General features: G+C 38.0%; 12 protein-coding genes across 12 annotated transcripts; 6 read left to right on the top strand and 6 right to left on the bottom strand.

Annotated features, from left to right (window-relative positions):
- Window positions 1-254: 254 nt before the first annotated feature.
- PTC1 (type 2C protein phosphatase PTC1) lies at window positions 255-1,100 on the top strand (the record flags this gene model as incomplete). Its single annotated transcript, XM_002494510.1, has 1 exon — window positions 255-1,100. One exon carries the CDS (start codon window positions 255-257, stop codon window positions 1,098-1,100), a length of 846 nt encoding a protein of 281 aa, XP_002494555.1.
- Window positions 1,101-1,326: 226 nt separating this feature from the next.
- MED2 (Med2p) lies at window positions 1,327-2,298 on the bottom strand (the record flags this gene model as incomplete). The annotated part of the gene is made up of 1 exon (XM_002494511.1): window positions 1,327-2,298. One exon carries the CDS (start codon window positions 2,296-2,298, stop codon window positions 1,327-1,329), a length of 972 nt encoding a protein of 323 aa, XP_002494556.1.
- A 306-nt stretch (window positions 2,299-2,604) lies between these two features.
- On the bottom strand, window positions 2,605-3,249 carry ZYRO0A04290g (uncharacterized protein; the record flags this gene model as incomplete). Its single annotated transcript, XM_002494512.1, has 1 exon — window positions 2,605-3,249. One exon carries the CDS (start codon window positions 3,247-3,249, stop codon window positions 2,605-2,607), a length of 645 nt encoding a protein of 214 aa, XP_002494557.1.
- Window positions 3,250-4,015: 766 nt separating this feature from the next.
- ATP16 (F1F0 ATP synthase subunit delta) lies at window positions 4,016-4,495 on the top strand (the record flags this gene model as incomplete). The annotated part of the gene is made up of 1 exon (XM_002494513.1): window positions 4,016-4,495. The coding sequence occupies one exon, from the start codon at window positions 4,016-4,018 to the stop codon at window positions 4,493-4,495; it is 480 nt and encodes a 159-aa protein (XP_002494558.1).
- Window positions 4,496-5,078: 583 nt separating this feature from the next.
- On the top strand, window positions 5,079-6,905 carry MCD1 (kleisin alpha; the record flags this gene model as incomplete). The annotated part of the gene is made up of 1 exon (XM_002494514.1): window positions 5,079-6,905. One exon carries the CDS (start codon window positions 5,079-5,081, stop codon window positions 6,903-6,905), a length of 1,827 nt encoding a protein of 608 aa, XP_002494559.1.
- Window positions 6,906-7,223: 318 nt separating this feature from the next.
- On the top strand, window positions 7,224-14,693 carry UTP20 (Utp20p; the record flags this gene model as incomplete). The annotated part of the gene is made up of 1 exon (XM_002494515.1): window positions 7,224-14,693. One exon carries the CDS (start codon window positions 7,224-7,226, stop codon window positions 14,691-14,693), a length of 7,470 nt encoding a protein of 2,489 aa, XP_002494560.1.
- Window positions 14,694-14,864: 171 nt separating this feature from the next.
- On the bottom strand, window positions 14,865-15,671 carry NHP10 (Nhp10p; the record flags this gene model as incomplete). Its single annotated transcript, XM_002494516.1, has 1 exon — window positions 14,865-15,671. One exon carries the CDS (start codon window positions 15,669-15,671, stop codon window positions 14,865-14,867), a length of 807 nt encoding a protein of 268 aa, XP_002494561.1.
- A 402-nt stretch (window positions 15,672-16,073) lies between these two features.
- Window positions 16,074-17,450, top strand: RMD1 (Rmd1p; the record flags this gene model as incomplete). The annotated part of the gene is made up of 1 exon (XM_002494517.1): window positions 16,074-17,450. One exon carries the CDS (start codon window positions 16,074-16,076, stop codon window positions 17,448-17,450), a length of 1,377 nt encoding a protein of 458 aa, XP_002494562.1.
- A 144-nt stretch (window positions 17,451-17,594) lies between these two features.
- Window positions 17,595-17,993, bottom strand: HTA2 (histone H2A; the record flags this gene model as incomplete). The annotated part of the gene is made up of 1 exon (XM_002494518.1): window positions 17,595-17,993. The coding sequence occupies one exon, from the start codon at window positions 17,991-17,993 to the stop codon at window positions 17,595-17,597; it is 399 nt and encodes a 132-aa protein (XP_002494563.1).
- A 653-nt stretch (window positions 17,994-18,646) lies between these two features.
- Window positions 18,647-19,045, top strand: HTB2 (histone H2B; the record flags this gene model as incomplete). The annotated part of the gene is made up of 1 exon (XM_002494519.1): window positions 18,647-19,045. One exon carries the CDS (start codon window positions 18,647-18,649, stop codon window positions 19,043-19,045), a length of 399 nt encoding a protein of 132 aa, XP_002494564.1.
- A 130-nt stretch (window positions 19,046-19,175) lies between these two features.
- On the bottom strand, window positions 19,176-19,496 carry ECM15 (Ecm15p; the record flags this gene model as incomplete). The annotated part of the gene is made up of 1 exon (XM_002494520.1): window positions 19,176-19,496. One exon carries the CDS (start codon window positions 19,494-19,496, stop codon window positions 19,176-19,178), a length of 321 nt encoding a protein of 106 aa, XP_002494565.1.
- Window positions 19,497-20,954: 1,458 nt separating this feature from the next.
- On the bottom strand, window positions 20,955-22,427 carry ZYRO0A04488g (uncharacterized protein; the record flags this gene model as incomplete). The annotated part of the gene is made up of 1 exon (XM_002494521.1): window positions 20,955-22,427. The coding sequence occupies one exon, from the start codon at window positions 22,425-22,427 to the stop codon at window positions 20,955-20,957; it is 1,473 nt and encodes a 490-aa protein (XP_002494566.1).
- Between the last annotated feature and the right edge of the window lie 54 nt (window positions 22,428-22,481).

Below are 22,481 nucleotides of genomic sequence, written 5' to 3' on the forward strand. Positions count from 1 at the left end.
TTGGTTAATTCTCGCTGTCTCACGGTTTTCCAGGGAAGTCGTATTTTGATTGTCAAGTTACGTTTGCATAGATAAGAGAAGGTTTGTCGTCGTCATTGTTGTCATTGTCATTGTCGTTGTTTCTAGCACTTGCTGAAACTTGAGCCATAGTTGATTGGTATTGTTAATTGGTATTGGTTGTTCTTTAAGTAAAAAGAAGACGATAACAATCTATTGGTGCGATATTATTTATAAATCAAGCAATTGAATAGAAAATGGGTGTTAGTGAAGAAGATATTAGTGGTACGCCGACTGAGTATCAGCTAACGTATCAAGTCGGTGTTGCAGAGAATAAAAATGCAAAATTCCGCAAGACTATGGAAGATGTTCATACATATGTGAAGAATTTTGCATCGAGACTCGACTGGGGTTATTTTGCAGTATTTGATGGACATGCAGGATCGCAAGCGTCAAAATGGTGTGGATCTCATTTACACCATGTTGTTGAACAAAAATTATTGGAAGATGAGACGCGGGACGTTCGGGAGGTTCTTAATGAGTCGTTTGTCTCTGTAGATCGACAGATCAACACGAAATTATCGGGTAATAGTGGTTGCACAGCGGCTGTTTGCATATTACGATGGGAAGTGCCGGACGATGTTGATAATCAAACTGCAGACTTTAGTCAGCATACAAGAAAATTATATACAGCTAATGTGGGGGACTCGAGAATAGTACTATTTCGAAAAGGGAGGAGTGTAAGGCTTACTTATGATCATAAGGCCTCTGATATATTGGAAATGCAAAGGATAGAAAAATCAGGAGGACTCATTATGAAAAGTCGAGTTAATGGTATGTTGGCGGTAACAAGGTCGTTTGGTGATAAATTTTTCGACGGATTAGTTGTAGGAAATCCATTTACAACTAGTGTGGAACTAACACGAGATGATGAATTTCTCATAGTGGCTTGTGATGGTCTTTGGGATGTCATTGATGATCAAGATGCATGTGAATTGATTAGGGACATTAAAGAACCTAACGAGGCAGCAAAGACTCTCGTTAGGTACGCTTTAGAAAACGGAACAACGGATAATGTTACTGCAATGGTGGTTTATCTTTGACGAGCTACTTGATCTTATACAGTTTTACAACAAAGTGGTTGTCATTGATGTTAGTTGGTACCATCCTTTTTTTTTTTGTCGAATCTTCGGCAGAGCCATTGATCTTTCGAATTCTTCTCCTTTCACGTTAATCTTATCATTGTTTAATTGGTCTTTAAATGTATAATAGTTCTCCTAAATAAGTTGATATTATCATGGTGCTCTGCGGAGGGGGAATTTTTCAGTTTCAAATGTTAAACCCATTTAAGTCTAAATCCCCAGGATCCCCAGTGGCTGACCAGTCGATGTTCAAATCGTTAAAGTCGTTTAATGTCAAATAATCATCACTATTATCGACTACTCCGTTGTTACCAGGATCTCCCAAGGTTCCAGCGACATCGTTGGCGTTCTCCGACTCAGGCAACCCAGCCGTAGGGTCATTTGAGCCTCCTTGTTTATTAGGATCTGGCTCACCACCCATGCTGCCCATATCAAATCCCGTATCCATGTTGGGAAACATTGATATATCCATTCCACCTAAATCTCCAAGATCTCCTTGAGGTAGACCCTGTTCTTGTTTGATTTTTGTAGAATATTGTCGAGGTGAAACGGGCTTATCATCCGAGTTCTTCGGGATAGCACCAGTTTCATTCATATCGCCAGAAGCACCAGGGAAATCTGCCAGCAGACCACTTGGTGTGTCCATCGAAAATTTCATTTTCAAATCTGGCTCCACGTCGTTATCCTGTTTTTGTTGTTTTTGTTGTTCTTGTTGCTCTTGTTGCTGTTGTTCTTTCTCTTGTTGAGCTTTCAACTCCATCTCTTGGTGTCTTCTCAACTCTTCTTGTTCTTTGCTCTTTCTCTCTTCTTCCTCCTGTCGCCTCCTCAACTCTTCCCTTTCTCTTTCCTTTTGTAATTCCTTCTCTCTGCCAAGTTCATAGATGGCTTCAACGTAATCTTTACTCTTACCTAGTGTCGTTTCCATATCGTCAAGGATTGCATGGAAGATATGAATTTTCTCACTAAGCATTCTTTGTTGATTGTGGCTAAATCCATTCACGACTGATGAATCTAGTTGTACAGTCTTTAGCTGCTGATGTAGCATCATTTCCACGGCTACCCTCATTATATCATCGAAGCACTGCGTAAGCTTATTTTCATGCAGGCGACCATTTTGGGGCGGCGATTGTGGGATTATTTCTGGTGATTTACTAGCCATTCCTTCTTACCAAAGTATCTTTGACCTGCCACTTAATAGATAGAATTTTGGCGAAGATGTACGTAGGTTTTAAAGTTGAGGGTTATTTTGTCGACTCTTCCACTCTTGCTAGTAAGAAATTTCTTCTATTTGGGAGGAATTGATCTACCATTTTTAACACTGCCAAGAGACTGACAACTTTGTTGAAAATGAAGAATGAAAATATAAAGACAATACCAGTTACCCGAAAGGAAAACTCTTCTATATAAGAAACACAATTCTGATTAGTTTCAAGACCCTGGTGAATGGGAACTTTGGGTTTTGAGGTTAATCATAAGGCCAAATGAGTGAAGGCATAGGTTCCGTAGTGATTACTGGCGGTCCTTGAAGAAGAAGTTTGGGATCTACGCTAACGAGATGGAATTGAATATAGCTGCCATTAATATTAGCTACGAGTTCTTGTTGTAGCATTGGATGCTCTTGGATATCATCAAGTGTTAAATTCTTTGCTTCTTTCGAATGTTTTCTCCTATTATACGATTTGGAATTCTTTGAACGTCGGGAGAGAGGAGAGTCGGCATGATTATGTGGATTCTCTGATTGTTCTGATGCTAACAAATCGCAGTTTCCATGCGGATCACGTCGTTTCTTACTACTTGTTCTACCTCGATCCCTGCTAGTTCTTTTTTGTCTCTTCCATTTAGGTGAGTCTTGCTTCTTTGCAGATTGAGTTTCCTTCCGTGTAGGGGTAATATTATTAGTGTTATTAGCGCTTGTAAGAGACCTTTTGCGCTTACTACTTAAGCTGTTTCTTTTTGGTTTCTCTTTCTTTTGAGACCTTACTTCTAGGTCCTTCTTGGCCTTACCAGCGAGTCTATTATTCTTTAGCACATTTCGTAATTTGGAAATGTAACGTTTCAAGGACTTTCCCCTTTGAATATATTGATGTTCCTTAAAAAGTACCTCCTGCATTTTTGTTCAGGTGTGGTAACGAATAGAAAAGGATGTTCTTGTGTGTTATCTTTTATCTTCTTTTTATATGCGCGGCAAATCCTCGGCGGCTATTTCTCGAGAAAATGAGGGGAAGTTGATCTATGTTTAGAATGGACTCGGAGGGATATATAAAAAGTTTTGATCTAATGCTCCAAGATTTATGTTCCTAATGCATGAATTCGTATTTTTGTATGTGTATCTTTCCTACAAAACGTTGAACCGCCTACACCCTAATATGAATGCCAGTTCCAGTTGCACAAAAGAGTAGTATTCTCTGTAAATTATGTGTTGCAAGTGCATCTCAGAGCCATAACGATTGTCAGTTGGCCTGATTTTCTCCATAATCTCCCCATTCCAATTCTAAACTGCGCACTCATGTGACCCGATATTTACTTCTTCTGAGGTCTCTGACCAAGAATTTGGGAAGAAATTATAAGCTATAGCTGCCAAAGGATACTATACCATCTAATTTGACTCCATAGACATTAGCCGCCCGAAATACAATCGATATATTTCTCAACCAATGGCATAGCTCCGTTCTTCAAAGTACCGGGTAACTCCTTCGATGGAAACAGAAAAAAAAAATTAACGTCAGGAATCCGTCGAGATGTTCATCGTCTGGTAAAGCCCCTAGCCAACCTAGCAGAACGGACCACTAACAAGTAACAAACTTATATTGGTACTGTTGGACCTACTTCCATCTTTGACTTGCGGAGGCTTTTAATTGAACAACAGATAAAGAAAGATGTTCCGTCTAAACGCTGCTAGAACTTTGACAAAATCTGTCAACGCTGTTGCTAAGCGTACTTATGCCGAAGCTGCCGCAAATGATTTTCTGAAATTAAAATTTGCTTTACCTCATGAAACTTTATTTGCTGGTACCAAAGTTACTCAAGTCAATTTGCCAGCAAAATCTGGTGGCGTTGGTATTCTAGCAAATCACGTCCCAACTGTGGAACAATTGAGCCCAGGTGTTGTGGAAATTTTTGAAGGTGCCAACACCAAGAAATACTTTGTTTCTGGTGGTTTCGCATCTGTGCAACCAGATTCCACTTTGTGCGTTACCTCCGTGGAAGCTTTTCCATTGGAATCTTTCTCTCAAGAGAATGTCAAATCTTTGATCAGTGATGCCAACAAGAACTTGAGTTCTTCTGACGAAAAGGTTGCTGCTACCGCTGCTATCCAATTAGAAGTTCTGGAAGCTCTACAAGCAGCTCTAAAATAAGTTTCTAAATCTTAAGAGGAAAATGACTATACGATAGAATGAGATTGAGAACTGTAAATGGGTGGAGGTATATAGTTAGTGCTGAAATGAACCCATGACAACGTGCCTCCAATGCATGCCATTCTTCAGCCTTCTATTTTGTTTGTTTTATTTTTTTTTTTTCTACTATTCTTTTATCACTACATAAACGATTAAATTCATATTCAAATTATTGGTAATTATTTGGTACAAGTATGTCACGCTGAATGAAACTATTTGATGACTCTCGTAAATAATATTACTGGTATTAGCAGCAGTTACAGATTGTGCCGAATATTGCATCAGTACTTTTTTGAGAATTGATGTTAATAATTACGCGATTATAGTTACGCGACATTTTACGCGTTTATTATATATATTACGCGTACTACGAATAACTCATCAAACCCTTTTAAAAGAAAAGGTATAGTGCTTTCTCAGCATGTCAAGAATTTCACATTGAATTGATTGTTGACTTGGACTTGAATTGAAATATATTAAGGACTGAGCTGTCTGTTTTCTAAAAACCTAGAAGCACTTCACCAGCTCATAATAATTGCTAAAGATGTCTGAAACACATACTATTAGTATATCTGCTAAGAATGGACCATTGGCTCAAATATGGTTAGCTGCTAATATGTCAAATTTGGGTAGAGGCCAAGTGCTTCAGACTAGTATTAGTGAATCTGCAAATGAGATTGCAAAGGCGTCAGGATGTGATGAGAATGTGACTAATATCGAACATATAACGCTTCGTACTTCAGGTGAACTTTTACAAGGTATTGTCAGAGTCTATTCCAAACAAGCAGCTTTTTTACTATCTGACATTAAGGATACTTTGACCAAGATTAGCACACTTTTCAAATCGAACCAAAGGATAAATATTACCGTCAACAGGGCTAATACTATTGCCGCGGTGGACCAATTGATTTTAGAGGATGCAGTTACTGAAAAAGAAGTTTTAGCAGCACCAAGTTTGGATTTTCTCGACGATAACCAAATTCCTGAAGGTCTCATGGGTCAAGAAACTGAAGAAAGTCATCAAAGGAGAGTACAAGGTGCAGCACCATGGGATACTTCACTGGAATTTGGTAGAAGATTCGATCCAGATGAAGACTTAGAATATAATCAATCGTCAGGATTAGATTTAGATTTTGATATTGATGATGGTCAATTGTCAAAGACTGCTGAAGAAGGTACTCGTCAATCGCACGATGTTGTAAGTCAATCGCAGGAACCAGAGCATTTATTGATGGGTGAAGATGATTTTCCATTAGAAGATCCTAACAATGTAGATTGGGATTTAGGTATATCTGAGGAAAAGGATCAAGAAAGAGCCACTTCAGAGGCTGGTTCACACGATTCTGTGGAATTAGGTCGAAGAGCTGAAGAAAGATCGATGACTGGGGAACCCATCGATTTTGGATTTAACCTTGATATTGAAAAAGATGCCGGAGATGAGGAAGATCAGGAGGAACCAGAAAGTGATGAACAGCAACAAAAACTACAGGAAGAGGAAAGAGAAAGAGAAAGAAAGGAGGAAGCCAAAAGAGAGAGAAAAGCTAGAAAAGATCCAGCTCTACGTAATTGTAAAAGAATTCAGCAAGATGTGGAAACAGAGCTTGATGATCATTCGTTGAAAACTGCTTCAGAGGAAATATTGAATGGACGGCCTGAAACTGAGGTACAAGACCTGCCCAAGTTGAACCAAAAGAGATTATGGGGAGAAATGATACAGAGCTTGTCTTATTTACCTCAGGAAACCATTGAAAGGTTGACATCATTACAGACCTCTAAAAAACCAAAGACACAGGTGGAATCAGAAAATGAAGAAAGTTTCGAAGAACCTCAGATGGATATATCGTTAGGTCTAAATGATGACCTCCTACCAGAATCAAGTATAAGTAGTAGTCGTCCACCATCTGAACTTGGTGAAGGTGACCATGAATCGCCTATGGCTGCAGATATCGGTGAACATCCCTTAGATCAAGGTCAAGAGGAACATGGAGAACCCAATATCGAACAATCGACACAACAAGATTCAGATGAAAGAGAGCCGTCATCCTCACAGTCTGAACTCGATGATTCTGAAAAGGTGAAATTGACCACCGGTGAATTTGCTTCAAGGGAAGCGGTAGATTTTGCTGAATTGATGAGGGTTGAATTCATTGATAATGATTCTTTAGAATTTGAGAATCTTCTTACAACTAAGAAAAGGGCTCAGGGAGTTGAAGAAGATACACGTCTGACAAGACAAGAAGCAACGAAAGGATTCTTCGATATGCTTTCTCTAGCGACAGCTGACTGCATCGATTTAAATCAGCAGGAAACTTTTGGGGAGATTAACATCTCTGCTAGACCAGCACTTTATGAAAGATTCATCACAGCATAGGGAAAAATAGAAATGAAAACGAGGGACTAATTTTAAATGGACAGTTATTAAGTACTAAATGTGTAATATTCATTATTTGATGTTTTTAATATTTACTGCTAGTATTATTATTATTATGATTATCAACAAGTTCGACAGACCGCCCATCTCTTCGTATGATGTTATCTCATCTTGACCATGAAAATTTTTGGCGCTTAAAGGTGAAAATATGATGAGATGAGATGAGATGAGATGGGCATCCTATTTAACTAACAGAAAACAAAGAAGACGTCTTTTTGGAGGCTATAGCGTTTGTTCTTATATATTATACGAACGACTATGGCTAAGCAGAAAAATACGCCCAAGGCAACTAATAAATTCAGATATGCCTCTTTCAAGGATAAGATCGATGACTTAAAAATTGAACCAGTGAGGAATCTGGCAACAAGAGCGCATGATTATGTTGAAACTTCCCACTTTTTTGCATCATTTGAGCACTGGAGAGAAATTAATTTGAGTTCAAGCTTTACTAGTTTTGCGGGAGATGTTGAAAATATTGTACAGACATTACCTCAGATTCTTTATCATGAGGAAACAATTTTGAGCACTCTTTTACATTATATCGACAGACATGAGCCTTTATCATTGCAACCTCTTTTGGATCTTCTGGCGCAGTTTTGCCATGATTTGGGTCCAGATTTTTTGAAGTTTTATGAAAGATCTGTCAACTCTATGGTGAGCCTTCTCGAGGCTGCAGTTAGCTTTGAATCCTCTGATGTATTTGAATGGACTTTCAATTGTTTGGCATATATTTTCAAATATCTATCCAGATATCTGACGGAAGATTTGGTGCCGACTTTTAATCTACTGTTCCCATTATTGTCACATTCAAAAACGTACCTTTCCAGGTTCTCAGCAGAGGCAATGTCCTTTTTAATTCGTAAATCCAACTTAAAAAATTTGGTGGGATTCGTTTCCTTTGCCTTTAAAAAGCTAGTTGAAGTGGAAGAAGCTAATTTCTACGATGGGCTTTTGGCTCTTTTCACAGAGGCACTGGTATCGACTCAAGAAGCGCTGCATTCCAAATGTAGGTCTATTTTGGATATTTTCATTGGAGAAGCTTTGGCGACAAGTTCTGATAGATCGGGAAGCCTTCTATGTGACTTATGGATTAATCTTGCCAGACATGCTTCATTTGACAATTTACAGCCTGTCTTTGAGAGTGTGGTCAACAAGTTACAAAATGTTATCGATGCAAATAATATGAACCAAGCAACAAAGATTATTACAACTATATCATTTGCGGAAAGCGGTAAGAAAGTTGGTAACTGGACGTCAGTAGTGGAGTTAGTAAAAGTAATAATCTCTCAAAAAGATAGGTCCAAACTAAGTCCCCAAACGCTGGCATTTTTATTTATGGTTTTACTTCGTAATTGTGATATCAAAAATCTGACACATTTCCATAAAAAATTGTATGAGTTCTACCTGGATGAATATCCTGATTATTTTACTGGATTTTTTAAGGCATCAGTAGATTTTACGGCTGATAGGGTTTATTCTTTTAATGGAAACAGGTACCTACAGCAGTACCTGAATAAGCATTGGTCTACACACCAAGAACAGATTAGTTTATTTCTTTTGCAATCTAGCGATGATTCCGATGCTAATAGGAAATTGGTCGTCAAGACACCAGATGAATTTGCAAGATCGATTTTAGAATCATTGAAAGTTTACGGTAAACATATTTCCGATGATGGTTTATTCGAGGTATGTCAAGGCAGTATACTACTGTCGAGGTCTCAAGAAAAGAATGAAGATGTACTTATTCCGGTACTTGAAAATATTTTGAATGCTTCGTCTCCAGTAACAGATTTTAAGAAGGATGTGTTGGGGTACGTACTGGATGCTCTGCAGCCTTCGGATCAAGAAACTCACTACCAGCTTTTAAATGATACTCTACAGCAGCTAGAAAGTTATAGAGACAGTCTGGTTTTCATTAAGAGCTTAAATAAATACCTGCTTGGATTAGGGAAAGGGCCCAAATTGGGAAAATATTTGAGTGGACTGGATGATTATATTAGAATTCTTTCTGAAAATTTGACCTTACCTGACAAGGCACTTCGTTATGAGACTTTGAAACTAATTACTACTTTGATGGAAGTACAAGAAAAAGAGGTACCGCAACTTCTCAATGATTGTAAAATCATAGAAGAAATCCCTTTGACGTTATTAAATGCCCGTGATTTAAGTATAAGGATCAGAAATATGGGATCAACCTTTGCGAAGGTAGAATCAGGAAGTATTATAACGTCTTTGTTTTTCAAATTTCTGTTTGGTCTGTTGACTATAAGGTTTTCCCCTGTCTGGGAAGGTGTTTATGAAGTAATTTCCAATGCTTATGGTAAAGATCAACAATTAGTTTGGGACCTCATCAAGCGATTTCTTGATGCACCCGATGATCACCATTGCTTAACTTATTATGATGATTTTATGGTTGGTGAAGCGGACATCGATCGTTGGAATGTGAGAGCGGTGAGACTCCATGAGATATTAGAATCCTTTTCTAACACATGGTCAGGTTATTGTTTTTCTAAATCAACAATTGTAGAAACAATGAAAGCAAGAAGAGCAAATTTAGATTATCCCGGTCAACTCAGAAACCAAACTTTAAAGTTGATGCTTTTGGTTCCACAATTTGTTGAGCGCCATTCAAGAGATATAATACCGTACTTATTCAATCAAGATGAATCTACGGAAATTTTTGGGCTTCAAGAAGAGAAACGAGGTGATTTGGGTTCTGCAGCTAGGTGGACGGAGGCTGATAGAAATTTGCTGTTAAAAGTAATTGGAAAATTCAAGAACATGAAATCTATCTATAGGTTCCAAGAGGTCCATGATAGGCTAATGCTTTTGTTGGGAAGTAGAAACACAGAAGTACAGAAATTAGCTTTTGAAGCACTTCTAGGATACCATGATTCTGTGCTCACAAAATATCGCGACAATTTAAGAAATTTGCTTGACGATACACTATTTAAGGATGAGCTCCTTAATTTAATTTCTACAGGGGACTCAAAACTTATCGAAGACCAGGATGAGCCTCAGTTGATGCCTTACGTCGTGAGAATATTCTTTGGTCGTGCTCAGACACCTGGTACCAGTGGAATAAAGAAGGGTAGGAAACATGCGGTTATCTCAATGTTGCCCAATTTACGAGATGAATATATTGTAGAATTTTTGAAATTGGGTAGTGGTAAGTTTAATTATCAGTACTTCTTCGAAAATGGACGGATTATAGAAGATTCAGAGGTAACGGCAACCACATTGCGCCGAATGCTAGGTTTCGTTAATATTGTCGACTATGCTTTGGGAGTTTTGGCTTCAGGTTATCCCAAAGTCATGGCAACGACAGTTCGCCCACTTATCTACACTATTCACATGTCTTATCATGTTTCTAATGTGGAAGAGAAGGAACCTTACATGGCTAAACTTGCAGCTAATCTAAGACAGCAATCAATGAAATGTTTGAATAATTTGTTTCAATATTTGGGGACATCTTCGGTGCTGAACGAATTTATTGAAGAAATCTGTGATATCGTTGTCATGCCTCGTATCGAAAAGTTCGAGAATGAGAACTTGCAACAGCCCTCTTCAACCTTGCGAATGATTTCATCCTGGTCAACTGTAGGTGAACTTTATCCCTTCCTTTACTTTAACGATTATGCTTCTCCGTCCGCTATGATGAGGGTACTGTCTAATCCAAATGCTAAGGAATCGGTTGTGGGTGTGATATTAGAAGCTGCCAACAATATCGTGACAAACCCAGTAAACACCGATGAATATGCGGATTTGGTGACAATTGTTGCCGCCAACTGCTTGCGAGTGTTGCCAACATTGTATAAGAAAATTACTAATCCGGAGATCGTCTCGACTTCTATTGATCTTTTGTTAAATTTGGTTTACGCCGGTTATCTGCAGGATAATGAAACCAGAAAATACTTGGTAGATTCTTTCAACCATATTATCAGGGATGCGTTCAAAGGAGTTAGCAAAAAAGACGTGATTAAAGTTTTACAGGTTTTAGCTGCACTGTTGAAGGATTACGACTGCGATTGGGACGACGTTAAGGATCTGTTTGAAGCGGTAAGTGGCCTACACGCAAAATATAGTGAAAAGCAGTTGAAGGAGCCTCTCAACGATGTTTTTGCAAGTTTTGCTTGCAGATTTCCTGACTTGCAAAAGCTATCGAACCTTCTATCAGACCTCAACTCGTTTTCTTCCAAGCATATGCTGGAATACGACTTTCCAAGGATTTTATCTGCTTTTAAACAGTTTCATGAAGTGGGTTATAGAGAATATTCAGAAAAACAATGGCTGCCAATACTGTTCACCTGTATGTTGTATATCAATGATGAAGAGGAACTTGCCATTAGGACAAATGCTTCTCACACCTTCTGCAAATTTTTCGATTATCTCAACGAAAAGCCTTCGCCTGATGCCGCCGACGAAGCAGTCAAAATTTTGAAAAGGTTGATCTTACCTCACTTACGTTCCGGGTTAAGAAGAACATCAGAGGTTATACAAGCTGAACATATTTCAGTCCTTTCTTACATTGTGAGTACCGGGAAGTATTTTACTGATTTAGACGATTTGCGAGTTCTCCTTTACAACGGGGACGTCGAAGCCAATTTTTTCGTCAATGTTGTTCATATACAACTTCATCGTCGTTTAAGAGCTGTGAGAAGATTGAGAGAGCATGGCCACGAATTGTCTGGTTCCAGTATTTCAAACTATCTGATCCCTATTGTTGAACATTATGTGTTTTCTAAAGAGGAAAAATTCAGAAACATTGGTAATGAGGTCCTCGTTACTATTGGTGTTTTGGCTAACTTTCTGTCTTGGAGTCAGTACAAAGGCTTGTTGAGACGCTATATTTACTTCTTAAAGTCAAGGCCAGATAACTTGAAAGAGTCAGTCAATTTGATTACTCAATTGTCTTCTGCTTTAAAAAATTCATTATGTTATTGTAGACATAAGTTTAACAGTGAAGTGGTGCTGAAGAAATTTCCAATCGAATTGGAGGAACCTGATAATTTTGTAACCGAAGAGATTTATCCTAAACTTACGAGTGTTTTGCAGGTTCGAGACAATGAAACGGCAGTGGCTAGAATTCCGCTCTCGGAGGCGCTGGTGAACTTTGTTATTGGTTTGGATGAGGTAAAGCTTGTAAGCTTGCTTCCAGGTACTTTAACTAGTCTGTGTCAAATATTGAGGAGCAGATCAGAAGAATTGCGTGATGCTGTAAGGAAAACTTTAGCGGAAGTTAGCAAGATTCTAGGTGCAGAATATCTGCCATTTATTCTAAAGGAACTAATTTCTGCTCTGAGGAGGGGCTCACAAGTCCACGTTTTAAGTTTCACTGTTCACCATGTGTTGAAAACTTTGGAGGCTGCTTTAAAACCATCAGACCTGGATAACTCTTCTCAATTGTTGGTCAATGTTATCATGGAGGATATCTTTGGTTTTGCTGGGGAGGAAAAGGAGTCTGATAATTACCACACTACTATGAAGGAAATTAAAGTTAGTAGAAGCTATGACACAGCTGAAATGCTTACTTCCAACATATCCCTACCTTTTTTTTACACCGTTTTGAACCCTGTGAAGGCGCTTCTTTTAGAAAGGATGAATTTGAAAAGTCAAAATAAGTTGAATGAATTATTGAGAAAATATGCCTTGGGTTTGAACCGCAATGTACAAGCTGCTTCCACTGAGGTTCTAGGTCTATGTTATGAAATCTTTGAACAGTCTGAGACAGTGAAGAAGCATACAAAGAGCAATAGACCTTTGGTCAGTGAAAACGAAGAGTTCTTCCTAATCAACCTCAATGCCAAAAGTGGGAGAGTTGAGAACGAGACTTCCTTGTTAAATACAACCTTGCAGAAATTTTCGTTGGATCTGCTGCGTACTGTAATAACCAGGCATCGTTCCCTTCTCGAGGTTAAATATCTGGAGGGATTTATGCCCCTGTTAAAGTCATGTGTGACTTCAGAAAATGAGGACGTGCTAACTATTGCGTTGAGAGTTTTGCTGGTTATGGTAAAGCTAGAGTTCCCCGAGAGTTCGGAGAGTATTTTCGCAAATTGTGCCAGAAGGGTTCTGAATATAATCAAGGATTCTCCTTCTACATCCAGTGAGGTCTGCCAAGTGGGCTTAAAATTTTTGTCTGCAGTTATCCGTCATAAGAATATCAAACTCAAAGATTCTGCTCTAAGTTATGTTTTGGGAAGAGTTTTGCCGGATTTGAATGAACCAAATAAACAGGGTTTAGCATTCAATTTCGTTAAAGCATTGGTTTACAAGCATATCCAATTACCAGAACTATATGATGTCATCGATACTGTTCGCCAGATCATGGTTACAAACCACTCTAAAGAAATCAGGGATGTTTCGAGAAGTGTTTATTATCAATTTTTGATGGAATATGATCAAAGTAAAGGACGTTTAGAGAAGCAATTTAAATTCATGGTTGACAATTTGCAGTATCCATCTCAGGATGGTAGACAATCAGTGATGGAATTGATCAACCTAATTGTGAATAAGGCTAATTCTGTTTTGTTGTCCAAGTTATCCTCATCTTTCTTTGTGGCTTTGGCGAATGTTTTCTTTAATGACGATGCTCCTCGTTGTCGTGAGATGGCCTCTTTATTGCTATCCAAACTGTTATCAAAATTGGATCCTGAGAGTTTGACGACTGTGGAAAAATATATCACTGCATGGTTAAAACAAGTTCAAAATGTTACTTTCATGAACCTCGGTTTGAGAGTGTATAAAGTTTATTTGACGAGTATTGGTTTAGAACATAACGCTGCTCTGGATGAACTTGCCATGAATCGTGTCAAAACCATTATCTCCAACACTGACGTGGGATCCGAATCACAATGGGATCTCGTCTATTCTGCATTGAATCTGTTTATTGCATATGTTGAACGGTCAGAAAAGAGCTTCGGTGTAGCATTCCGCATCACTTGGGATAAGGTTATAGGTTGTATTTTGTATCCTCATCTGTGGGTCCGTCAATCAGCTTCACGTCTTGTTAATTTATTAGTGAACAACCTCGACAAATTCGAGAAGAAGTTTACTGATTTAGAAGTTCAAAACGTTGTTAGCAGAACTATGCGTCAACTGGGGGCACCAACGGTTCCTGAAAGTTTGGCTGCTATCTCCGTCAAAACGTTGATGAAAGTAGCTATGAGATGGAAAGAGAATAATGTACCATTCGTCCTTAAAGAATCAGACAATGCTCAAGAGGTCCATTACTCTAGTGCTCTCGATTATATGATCGTCAGAGCAGGTGCTATCATTAGAAGTGAAGAAAATCCTGCGGATTCCTTTATGAGTAAAAAATCATGCATTCAACTACTGGCGCTATTGGTACAGATTTTGGATGAAAATCAACTTGTTGAAGAATCTGAAAAAATTATCATGTCATTGTTCAATTATTTGGAGCAAGGAGCCGGTGATGGGTTGAACGAAGAACAACAAGAATTGGGTAATCTTGCTCAAGAATGTTTGCAAATTTTGGAATCCAAGATAAGTGTTTCTGATTTTACCCAGGCTTATGCTAATGTCAAGCACAATGTTTTGACTAGACGTCAAGAAAGAAAAGCTAAAAGGGCAGTGTTGGCCGTTAAAGCTCCTGACGTTGCCGCTCAAAAGAAGATTAAAAAGCATGTTAGATCAAGAGAAAAGCGTAAACATGAAAGGGATGAACATGGTTTTTACCAAAGAAAGAATAAGAAGAAGAGAATGTAAGATATCAATGCTCTAAAAATGATGATATAATGGTGTATATAATTTTTTGTGTGATTCAAAGTAAAAAAAGATTATAGATTTAATATTATAGTACATGGAAAAAATAAAAATGAAGGCTCTCTCTTAATGAGTTTATCATATTTTTGTTTTGTCTGGTAGAACTCTTTAGTATTAGATTTCACTCGTGGGTATATCAGCCATTTCCTCATCGTTATCACCATCTTCATCTAATTGAGTAATCTCAGATTCCGGCTCACGCTGGTCTTCTTCTTCTTCTTCATCTTCTTCACCTTCGTCTTCTTCCGCTTCACCTTCACCTTCACCTTCACCTTCACCTTCACCTTCACCTTCACCTTCACCTTCACCTTCACCTTCCTCTTCTTCGTCATCATCCTCATGTTTCGGACCTTCTCTACCATTTTCAGGTTCATCACCTTCATATTCTTCATCATGATCCTTTGCATGATCAGGATCATTTTCATTGTCATGATCATTCTTCATTGAGTATATTTCCATCTCTTTTTGGTACCTTTCCCTATCTTCAGTATACAATTTATAATAAGGTTTCCTATCTTGCTCATTTAAATTCTTCCATGCTTCGGTTAAATCTTTAGAAACATCTTGCGAACCCTGTTGTCTAACCTTTTCCTTATTCATTTCACAGAATAGCAGATAAGCATTCGTTGGTCTTTTGGGCATATTCGGATCTCTATCCTTTGCCTTTTGCCTTTTGCTCTTTGTTTTCTTTAATGGTTTTGTTAAAAGTTCTTTCTTGAAAGACTCTAACGTTGGTAATGGGTTCTCATAACGTAATTCTGGATCTAAATCAACTCTTGATTCTAGTCTTTCTAAAAGTACACTGTACTCAAGTTTCAGTCTTTTAACTGAAAGTCTTGTCCTTTGAATACCGAGTGCTAGAACTTCATTATTTTCCTTTAATTCATCAGCTTTACGTTTCAAATCATTATCATCAGACATTATACCATCAGATTATGAAGGGCGCCAATATCTTTACTACAACTTTATAATTTTATAACGTTATTTTCCTGGGAATTGAACCGCCAAATATGGAAGATCCTTATATCTATGCAAATATCAACTGGGAACTTAGAGACCTTTAAATAATGCAATTAGATCCTCTTATATTGAGAGAAATAATATGGGATAGAGGTGGGGCCTTTTATTCAAGGATAAACTTGTCTTGAATTGTTTGGTCACAAACGTTTTTTTCAATCTTAAAGCTGCTGTGTTCTTGACTTCGTCCGCCTTTTCGATGTTCGCACATTTTCGAAAGAGGGATGGAATGAATTGATGATCATGATCATGACAAGTTAAGTGCAAAATCAGGAAGCAACCTAAGTTAAGATTAAAAAGTGACTCATGTCCAAGCAAGAGGAAGAACCGTTGTTGAAGCAAACCGGATCGACAGCTACCACTGGTGAAAATAGTAATAGTAATAATAATACTACATCAACGTCTGCAAAGTATAAGCCGAAGCCTAAGCCTAGGGGCAATGGAACCAAGAACGTTAGCAGTGAAAGTGGTGCTGATACCAATCTTGAAGTTGGTGTTAGACATGCCGATGATGTTAATGGTGGTGGAATCTACAATGGTGAAGTGACGCAGGGATCGTTACGGGCACCTAATAAGCAAATAAGAACGGGCGCACAGAGGACATCTAGGACAGCACAAAAATTGAAATTATTACCAGAGGAACCGTTTCAACGAGATGAAGAGAGTCTGGATCTAAGAGATAGAGATGTATATTCACAGGTTAACAGGATTACGGATAAACCGGCGAGAAGAGATGCAGAAAAATTGGGTAAAAGTCACAGGCATTTACTACCGAGAGCAACTGCTTATTGTACCGCAAGTGGTTATTCAATGAGAGAATTAGTTAGATGGCTTAAAGAATGTAAAAAAATACATCACACCCATCCAAAATTATTTGACGAATGCATATATACACCTTTCATGTACAATGATTGGAGGGGTGACAAAAGATTTGAACATGAAGACGTGATCAGACTCGATGACGAAGGTGGTGATATTAACGTTAGTGATAAACAACCGGATCTTTTCGTATTCGAATACGGTGTTGTTGTTCTTTGGGGGTTTACAGAAAGAGAGGAAAAGGCCTTCTTAAATGATATTGAAGGGTTCGAAAAGGAAAAATTAGCAGAAGAAGATGTTCAAATAGAGGAATTCAACTATTATGTGACTCAAAGCTATCAACCAAGAATTTATAACGACTTTATCACCCTCAGAGATGCGTCAAATTATATGATAAAATTATCAATTTCTCATGCCATTGCTCAAAGTGTTAAAATTTCACTATTTGAAGAATTGGTTGATAATACAATTGAAGATACTCAGGATATACCGCAAGAAATTGCATCTAGTGGTAAAGTTTCGATGAGTAAAGAAGACATTATGAAAAGTATCGGTGAATTATTCATCCTAAGGATAAACATTAATTTACATGGATCTGTATTAGATTCACCTGAAATTATGTGGTCTGAACCACAACTAGAACCCATCTACCAAGCCACAAGAGGTTATTTGGAAATTAATCAACGTGTAGCTCTTTTAAATCAACGGTTGGAGGTCGTATCTGATTTATTACAGATGTTGAAAGAACAATTGGGTCATTCACATGAAGAATATTTAGAATTTATCGTCATTCTCTTGGTAGGTGTGGAAGTAATCATATCTGTCGTGAATATTGCAGCAGATATATTAGCATCTAAATTCTGACCAAATAAATAATGTGCGCATTAATATGTTTACGATATATTGTTTTTTCATTTAAAAAACTACTAAAATACAAACTCAGTTACCAACTGCAACTGCAAACCCGAATTCATGTCTTTGACCTTTTATTTCGTTCTTATCGAACCCTTATAGTTCCTGAGAAGCCTTACCAGGTTTAGCGGTCTTCTTAGGCAACAAGTTTTGGTGAATGTTAGGCAAAACACCACCTTGAGCAATTGTCACATTACCCAATAACTTGTTCAATTCATCATCATTTCTGATAGCCAATTGCAAATGTCTTGGAATGATTCTGGTCTTTTTGTTATCCCTAGCGGCATTACCAGCCAATTCCAAAATTTCTGCAGCCAAATATTCCAAGACAGCAGTCATGTAAACTGGTGCACCTGAACCAACTCTTTGAGCATAGTTACCCTTTCTCAACAATCTGTGAACTCTACCGACTGGAAAGGTCAAACCTGCCTTTGCAGATCTAGATTGAGAAGCCTTTGCGGCAGAACCTGCCTTACCACCTTTACCACCAGACATTTTTTTATTACTTTGTTGATCTAATACTTGTGTCGAGAGAGTAAAGTTGGAAGATTTTGGAGCATATTACTCAATCAATTAACAACCTCTGACCTTTTATACAATTACAATTACGCGAAAAGGGTTAGGAAGATAATTTACGATTTATTTCATTATTGGGACGCGATAGCCGCTAGAAACATTACGTTGCTCTACGCAATTCCTCTACGACCTATTTGAACGATTACAGTTCTCATTTTTTCGCAAATTGCGAAATTTTTGGCACTAACAAAAAGAAGACCCGTTCGGACGTTTTCTCACCTTTTACTATGGCACCGTTCTCAGACTTTCGCGCTCTGTCACTCCATACTGGAAATTTAAACGCGTTAAGTGGTTTTTCGCTCTGTGGTAGGTAGGGCTAGGTGAAGAGAACGAATCGCCTCTTCGTTACTGCGCAGGAGGAGGGGATCTATGCCAAAGAGAGGCGTTTCTCCTTTCTTGCTTTCGTGTATCTTTTTTTTTTCTTTCTTCTCCCCGTTATGTCGTGTTTTTTAGTTCTTTCTTAATGTATATAAAAGAAGCGAACAAGATGATCTCAAAACATCTCATCCTTTCCAACTGAACTGCACTTTAGATACTGTAGAAAGTAGTTAAAGCAATAAAGAAAAATCGACATGTCTGCTAAAGCCGAAAAGAAGCCAGCCTCCAAGGCCCCAGCTGAGAAGAAGCCAGCTGCTAAGAAGACCGCATCTGCTGTTGAGTCTAAGGGTAGAAAGAACAAGGCAAGAAAGGAGACCTACTCCTCTTACATTTACAAGGTTTTGAAACAAACTCATCCAGACACTGGTATCTCTCAAAAATCCATGTCTATTTTAAACTCCTTCGTTAATGATATCTTTGAAAGAATTGCTACCGAAGCTTCTAAACTAGCTGCTTACAACAGAAAGTCTACTATCTCTGCTAGAGAGATTCAAACTGCTGTAAGACTAATTTTGCCGGGTGAATTGGCTAAACATGCCGTGTCTGAAGGTACTAGAGCTGTGACTAAGTACTCTTCTTCTACTCAGGCTTAAAAAGAGGGAAAGAAATGGGTTTTTTTTTTCTTCTGTTACTATTATATTTCTTAAGATTAATTTAGGAGTACGAGTTTATGTTTTGTAATATTAGGGAATTAAAGTATAGTATAATATATATATATATGTTTCAATGTGGTTTTTCCAACTTCTGAAGAACGGTGTCAACCTTTTCTTGAGCGGTTTGGTGTTTATCAGTTCTGGTGCCTACTCTTAGGGAAGATTGTATTCTAACATAGCCATTTTCATGAGCTAATTCATGTAACTCACCTATCAAAGTGAACACTTCATCCCAGGGACCCTCAATAGTAGTTCCCGCACTGTGTAATGTACTTTTCAGATGGGATTCACGAATCCTTCTTTCAACGATGGTAACAAAATCAGAAACGCTTGCAGAACCGGTACCTATAGGTACCATGCAAAGATCAGCAAGGCAGGGAATCTTTGGCATGACTTCTTGGTTCGTTTGTTAAAACTATAAAACTTGGTAATAATGATAAGAATGGTGATGAATTTGTTAATTTTTTTTCTACATTTATGTTGATGCAGTTACAGGGGTCAGGGGTTGCGATAGAAGATCGAATGTTATTTTTGGACGACAAAAAGTTAACTAAAAAATAAACATGGAAAAAAGTTACCTATAATCGTGCCTTTAAAGCCAGTTCATCAGTATATTTAATAAAGAGTTCATTATTTTTTTATAACTATGATCATGGAAACTTAGTAGGGCAATTACTTTCTCCATAATTTAGAGAAGTCGAATAGCATTGTGCTATTTGAAATTGTGTAATTGAAAGTTTGATAAGTTAGGATCTATCGATCGATCTAAATAAAATACTCGCCTAAAAATTAACTTTGGGGAATATGACAATTTTGTTTTTATCGAAAGGGAAGAATGGTTGATTTAACTATATTCAGTCTTCTGTAGCTTAAAACAATAAATTTTACACATATATTGAGAAAAAACAAATAAACCTGTTAATGGTTCAGTTCCTGTAGTTTTTATTCCACAATTCTTATTTAGATTTTGATTCTTGGAGTTTAATGTTCGATGCCCAAAATTTTGAATCAAACGGCCAACCTCATATTTACCATTGTCATATTTGTGTATTTTTTTTGTCTGTTCGTCAGTAGATCAACGAAAATGTATAGAAATTTAACGTCGAAAGAATCCAACCCCAAATCTTCCTACTAAATTCAATCAAAGGGTATTTCCAAAGAGATATGAGCAGAACCTTCAAGGTCAAAAATATGAAGAGAACTCCTCAATTAAAGGACTTAATGAGAAGCAACTGTATTTTCTACCTTCAAACACAAAACAAGCTGACCATGCTCTTCAAAGTATTAAAGTAAGGAATTCATCCTATATCAGAAGGATGTTCATTCCTAACATGCAAAACTAATAATTCTCCAGTAATGACTTTTCCTGCAAAATAACCTTGGAGACGAAAATACTTAGACAAATGGCTGCTCCCAGCAGAGCAAATGACTGGCGTTAGTATATCAATGGTTAGATTATTCCAACGCATCCTTAAAGGAATAGAAGACTAGGAAAAAACCATGAAAAAGCCTAAAATTCCTTCACTTCGGCGGCAAAATCAGCGCCCACCCAACTTGATGTGGCTGGACCCCGACGTATAAAAAGCATGAGCACTTCAAACCAGTATAAAAATGCTAGAATCAATAACAAGCAAGCTCGAGGGAGAGAGACTTTCGAACATCTCTTATCTTTGATTCCTCCCTCTATATCTTCACCATCTAAATTAATCTTAAGATAATGTTGATATCCACATTTATTGCCCTTAAACGGAAGGTATACAATACTGTTGAACACATTTTCTCATACAAAGAAAGAGGTGTTCTCTATAGTAAAATCCTTGACATATAATGCTGTTAACGAAGAAATGGGCTATAGACCTTTTTCACCAACAAAATTTTTAATTTTCCTTTGAGGATGATCATCTCCTTCATGTAACCTTTCTATTGCTTTTGCATTTGCCTTCTGTAAAACCTCTGACTTATTACTTGCATAAAGTTCACCCAACTCAAAGTCCTCAGGATCGGAGAGAACGGATTCAGCAGAGGCCATCCCAAGTGTCCAAATGTCAATGACTTCTTTGTTCGATGTTATTCCGCTTGAGACAATCGAGCCACTCTCATTGTCAAATCGATTATCTTTGCTAAATTCGGATGGTGGGAAGTTACTGAAGGTTAGTTTCCCATCCAAATTTCCTGTTTCTTCGATATTGACCGCCAAAGATTCCTCACATCTAGACTTTGAAAGAGCGCTATCTACGCTGAAAAACAACCCTTGTATACGTGAATTCAATGCATCCAATCTTGAAAAAACGTCCCAAGAAGATTGTTTTGTAGTTCCTGAAGTAATTTTCCAAGGTGTCCCAGAGTGCGAACCCGATATATGTGAGTACGCATCTAACCCTTTACTGGATTCATCAAGGCTGTTACAATTAAGTCCTACAGTACTCGGGGGTCTCATAACTGTATCTTGAAGCGTAATACCATATTGATCTGAAACAGTCAATTCATCATGGCCTAACCTGTCTGCATAATACATACCTACCTCCAAAAAGAGATTTGACTTCCCTGAACTAGTTGGAAAATACTCATGAGGATCTGAAGGTTGTATCCTTGATGCCAGTGCATTTATCCAAGAACTGGATCCCAAATTTAGGTCTACTTTAGCATCCAGCCACGAATCATTGTCCATATTAGCAAAATACTCTAGATCCGCCATGCGCGAACTTCTATCTTCTTCAAAGATGGGTTCTGTGTGCTCATATTGAGCTGAGGGAAAACAGTGCCCTTCTCCACAGCGATCGAATTGCTTGTTTGCTACCATTGCAGACATGGAACAGGGATATGATAGCCTGTCACTCAGGTGCCCCTGCTGCATGCACAACAAACTTCCTGTTGGCGGCTCACTGGAAGGAGCCGCATGAAAAACCCCTTCAATAATTTGATCGGAATAATCTTCCCTGTTTCCTTTATTACAAAACGACAGTAAATTCTGGCTTGAGTTCTGGCGCCCCATAGAGTAATTGAAGTCTGAATTTGTTGCTTTACCATCCATTTGATTGAAAGAATCCATGTCTTTACAAAGCGCAGTTAATCCTAGTGAATCTCCACCAATGTCTTCAATATTATAAAGCGAAGTACATTCGGAAATTAGCGTCGTTCGATGAGTCTGTCTATTAACACATTTACGGCAATTACCGTCATCCCCATTAATTGGTATTTCTTCAAGTTCCTCATGGGAAGGCTCCTTGAATTCATCATGCTGATTATCTCCAAACCAAGATCTAGAGACATGTATATCGGGCGGCGCCGAATCCATATTACCATCAGAGGATAGATCATCCATGTACCGATCTTCTTTCACTCCCACGATAGGAATAACAGTTCCAGGGAATAAGGG

The sequence above is a fragment of the Zygosaccharomyces rouxii genome (genome assembly GCF_000026365.1).
Source record: "Zygosaccharomyces rouxii strain CBS732 chromosome A complete sequence".
Taxonomy (NCBI): Eukaryota; Fungi; Ascomycota; class Saccharomycetes; order Saccharomycetales; family Saccharomycetaceae; genus Zygosaccharomyces; species Zygosaccharomyces rouxii.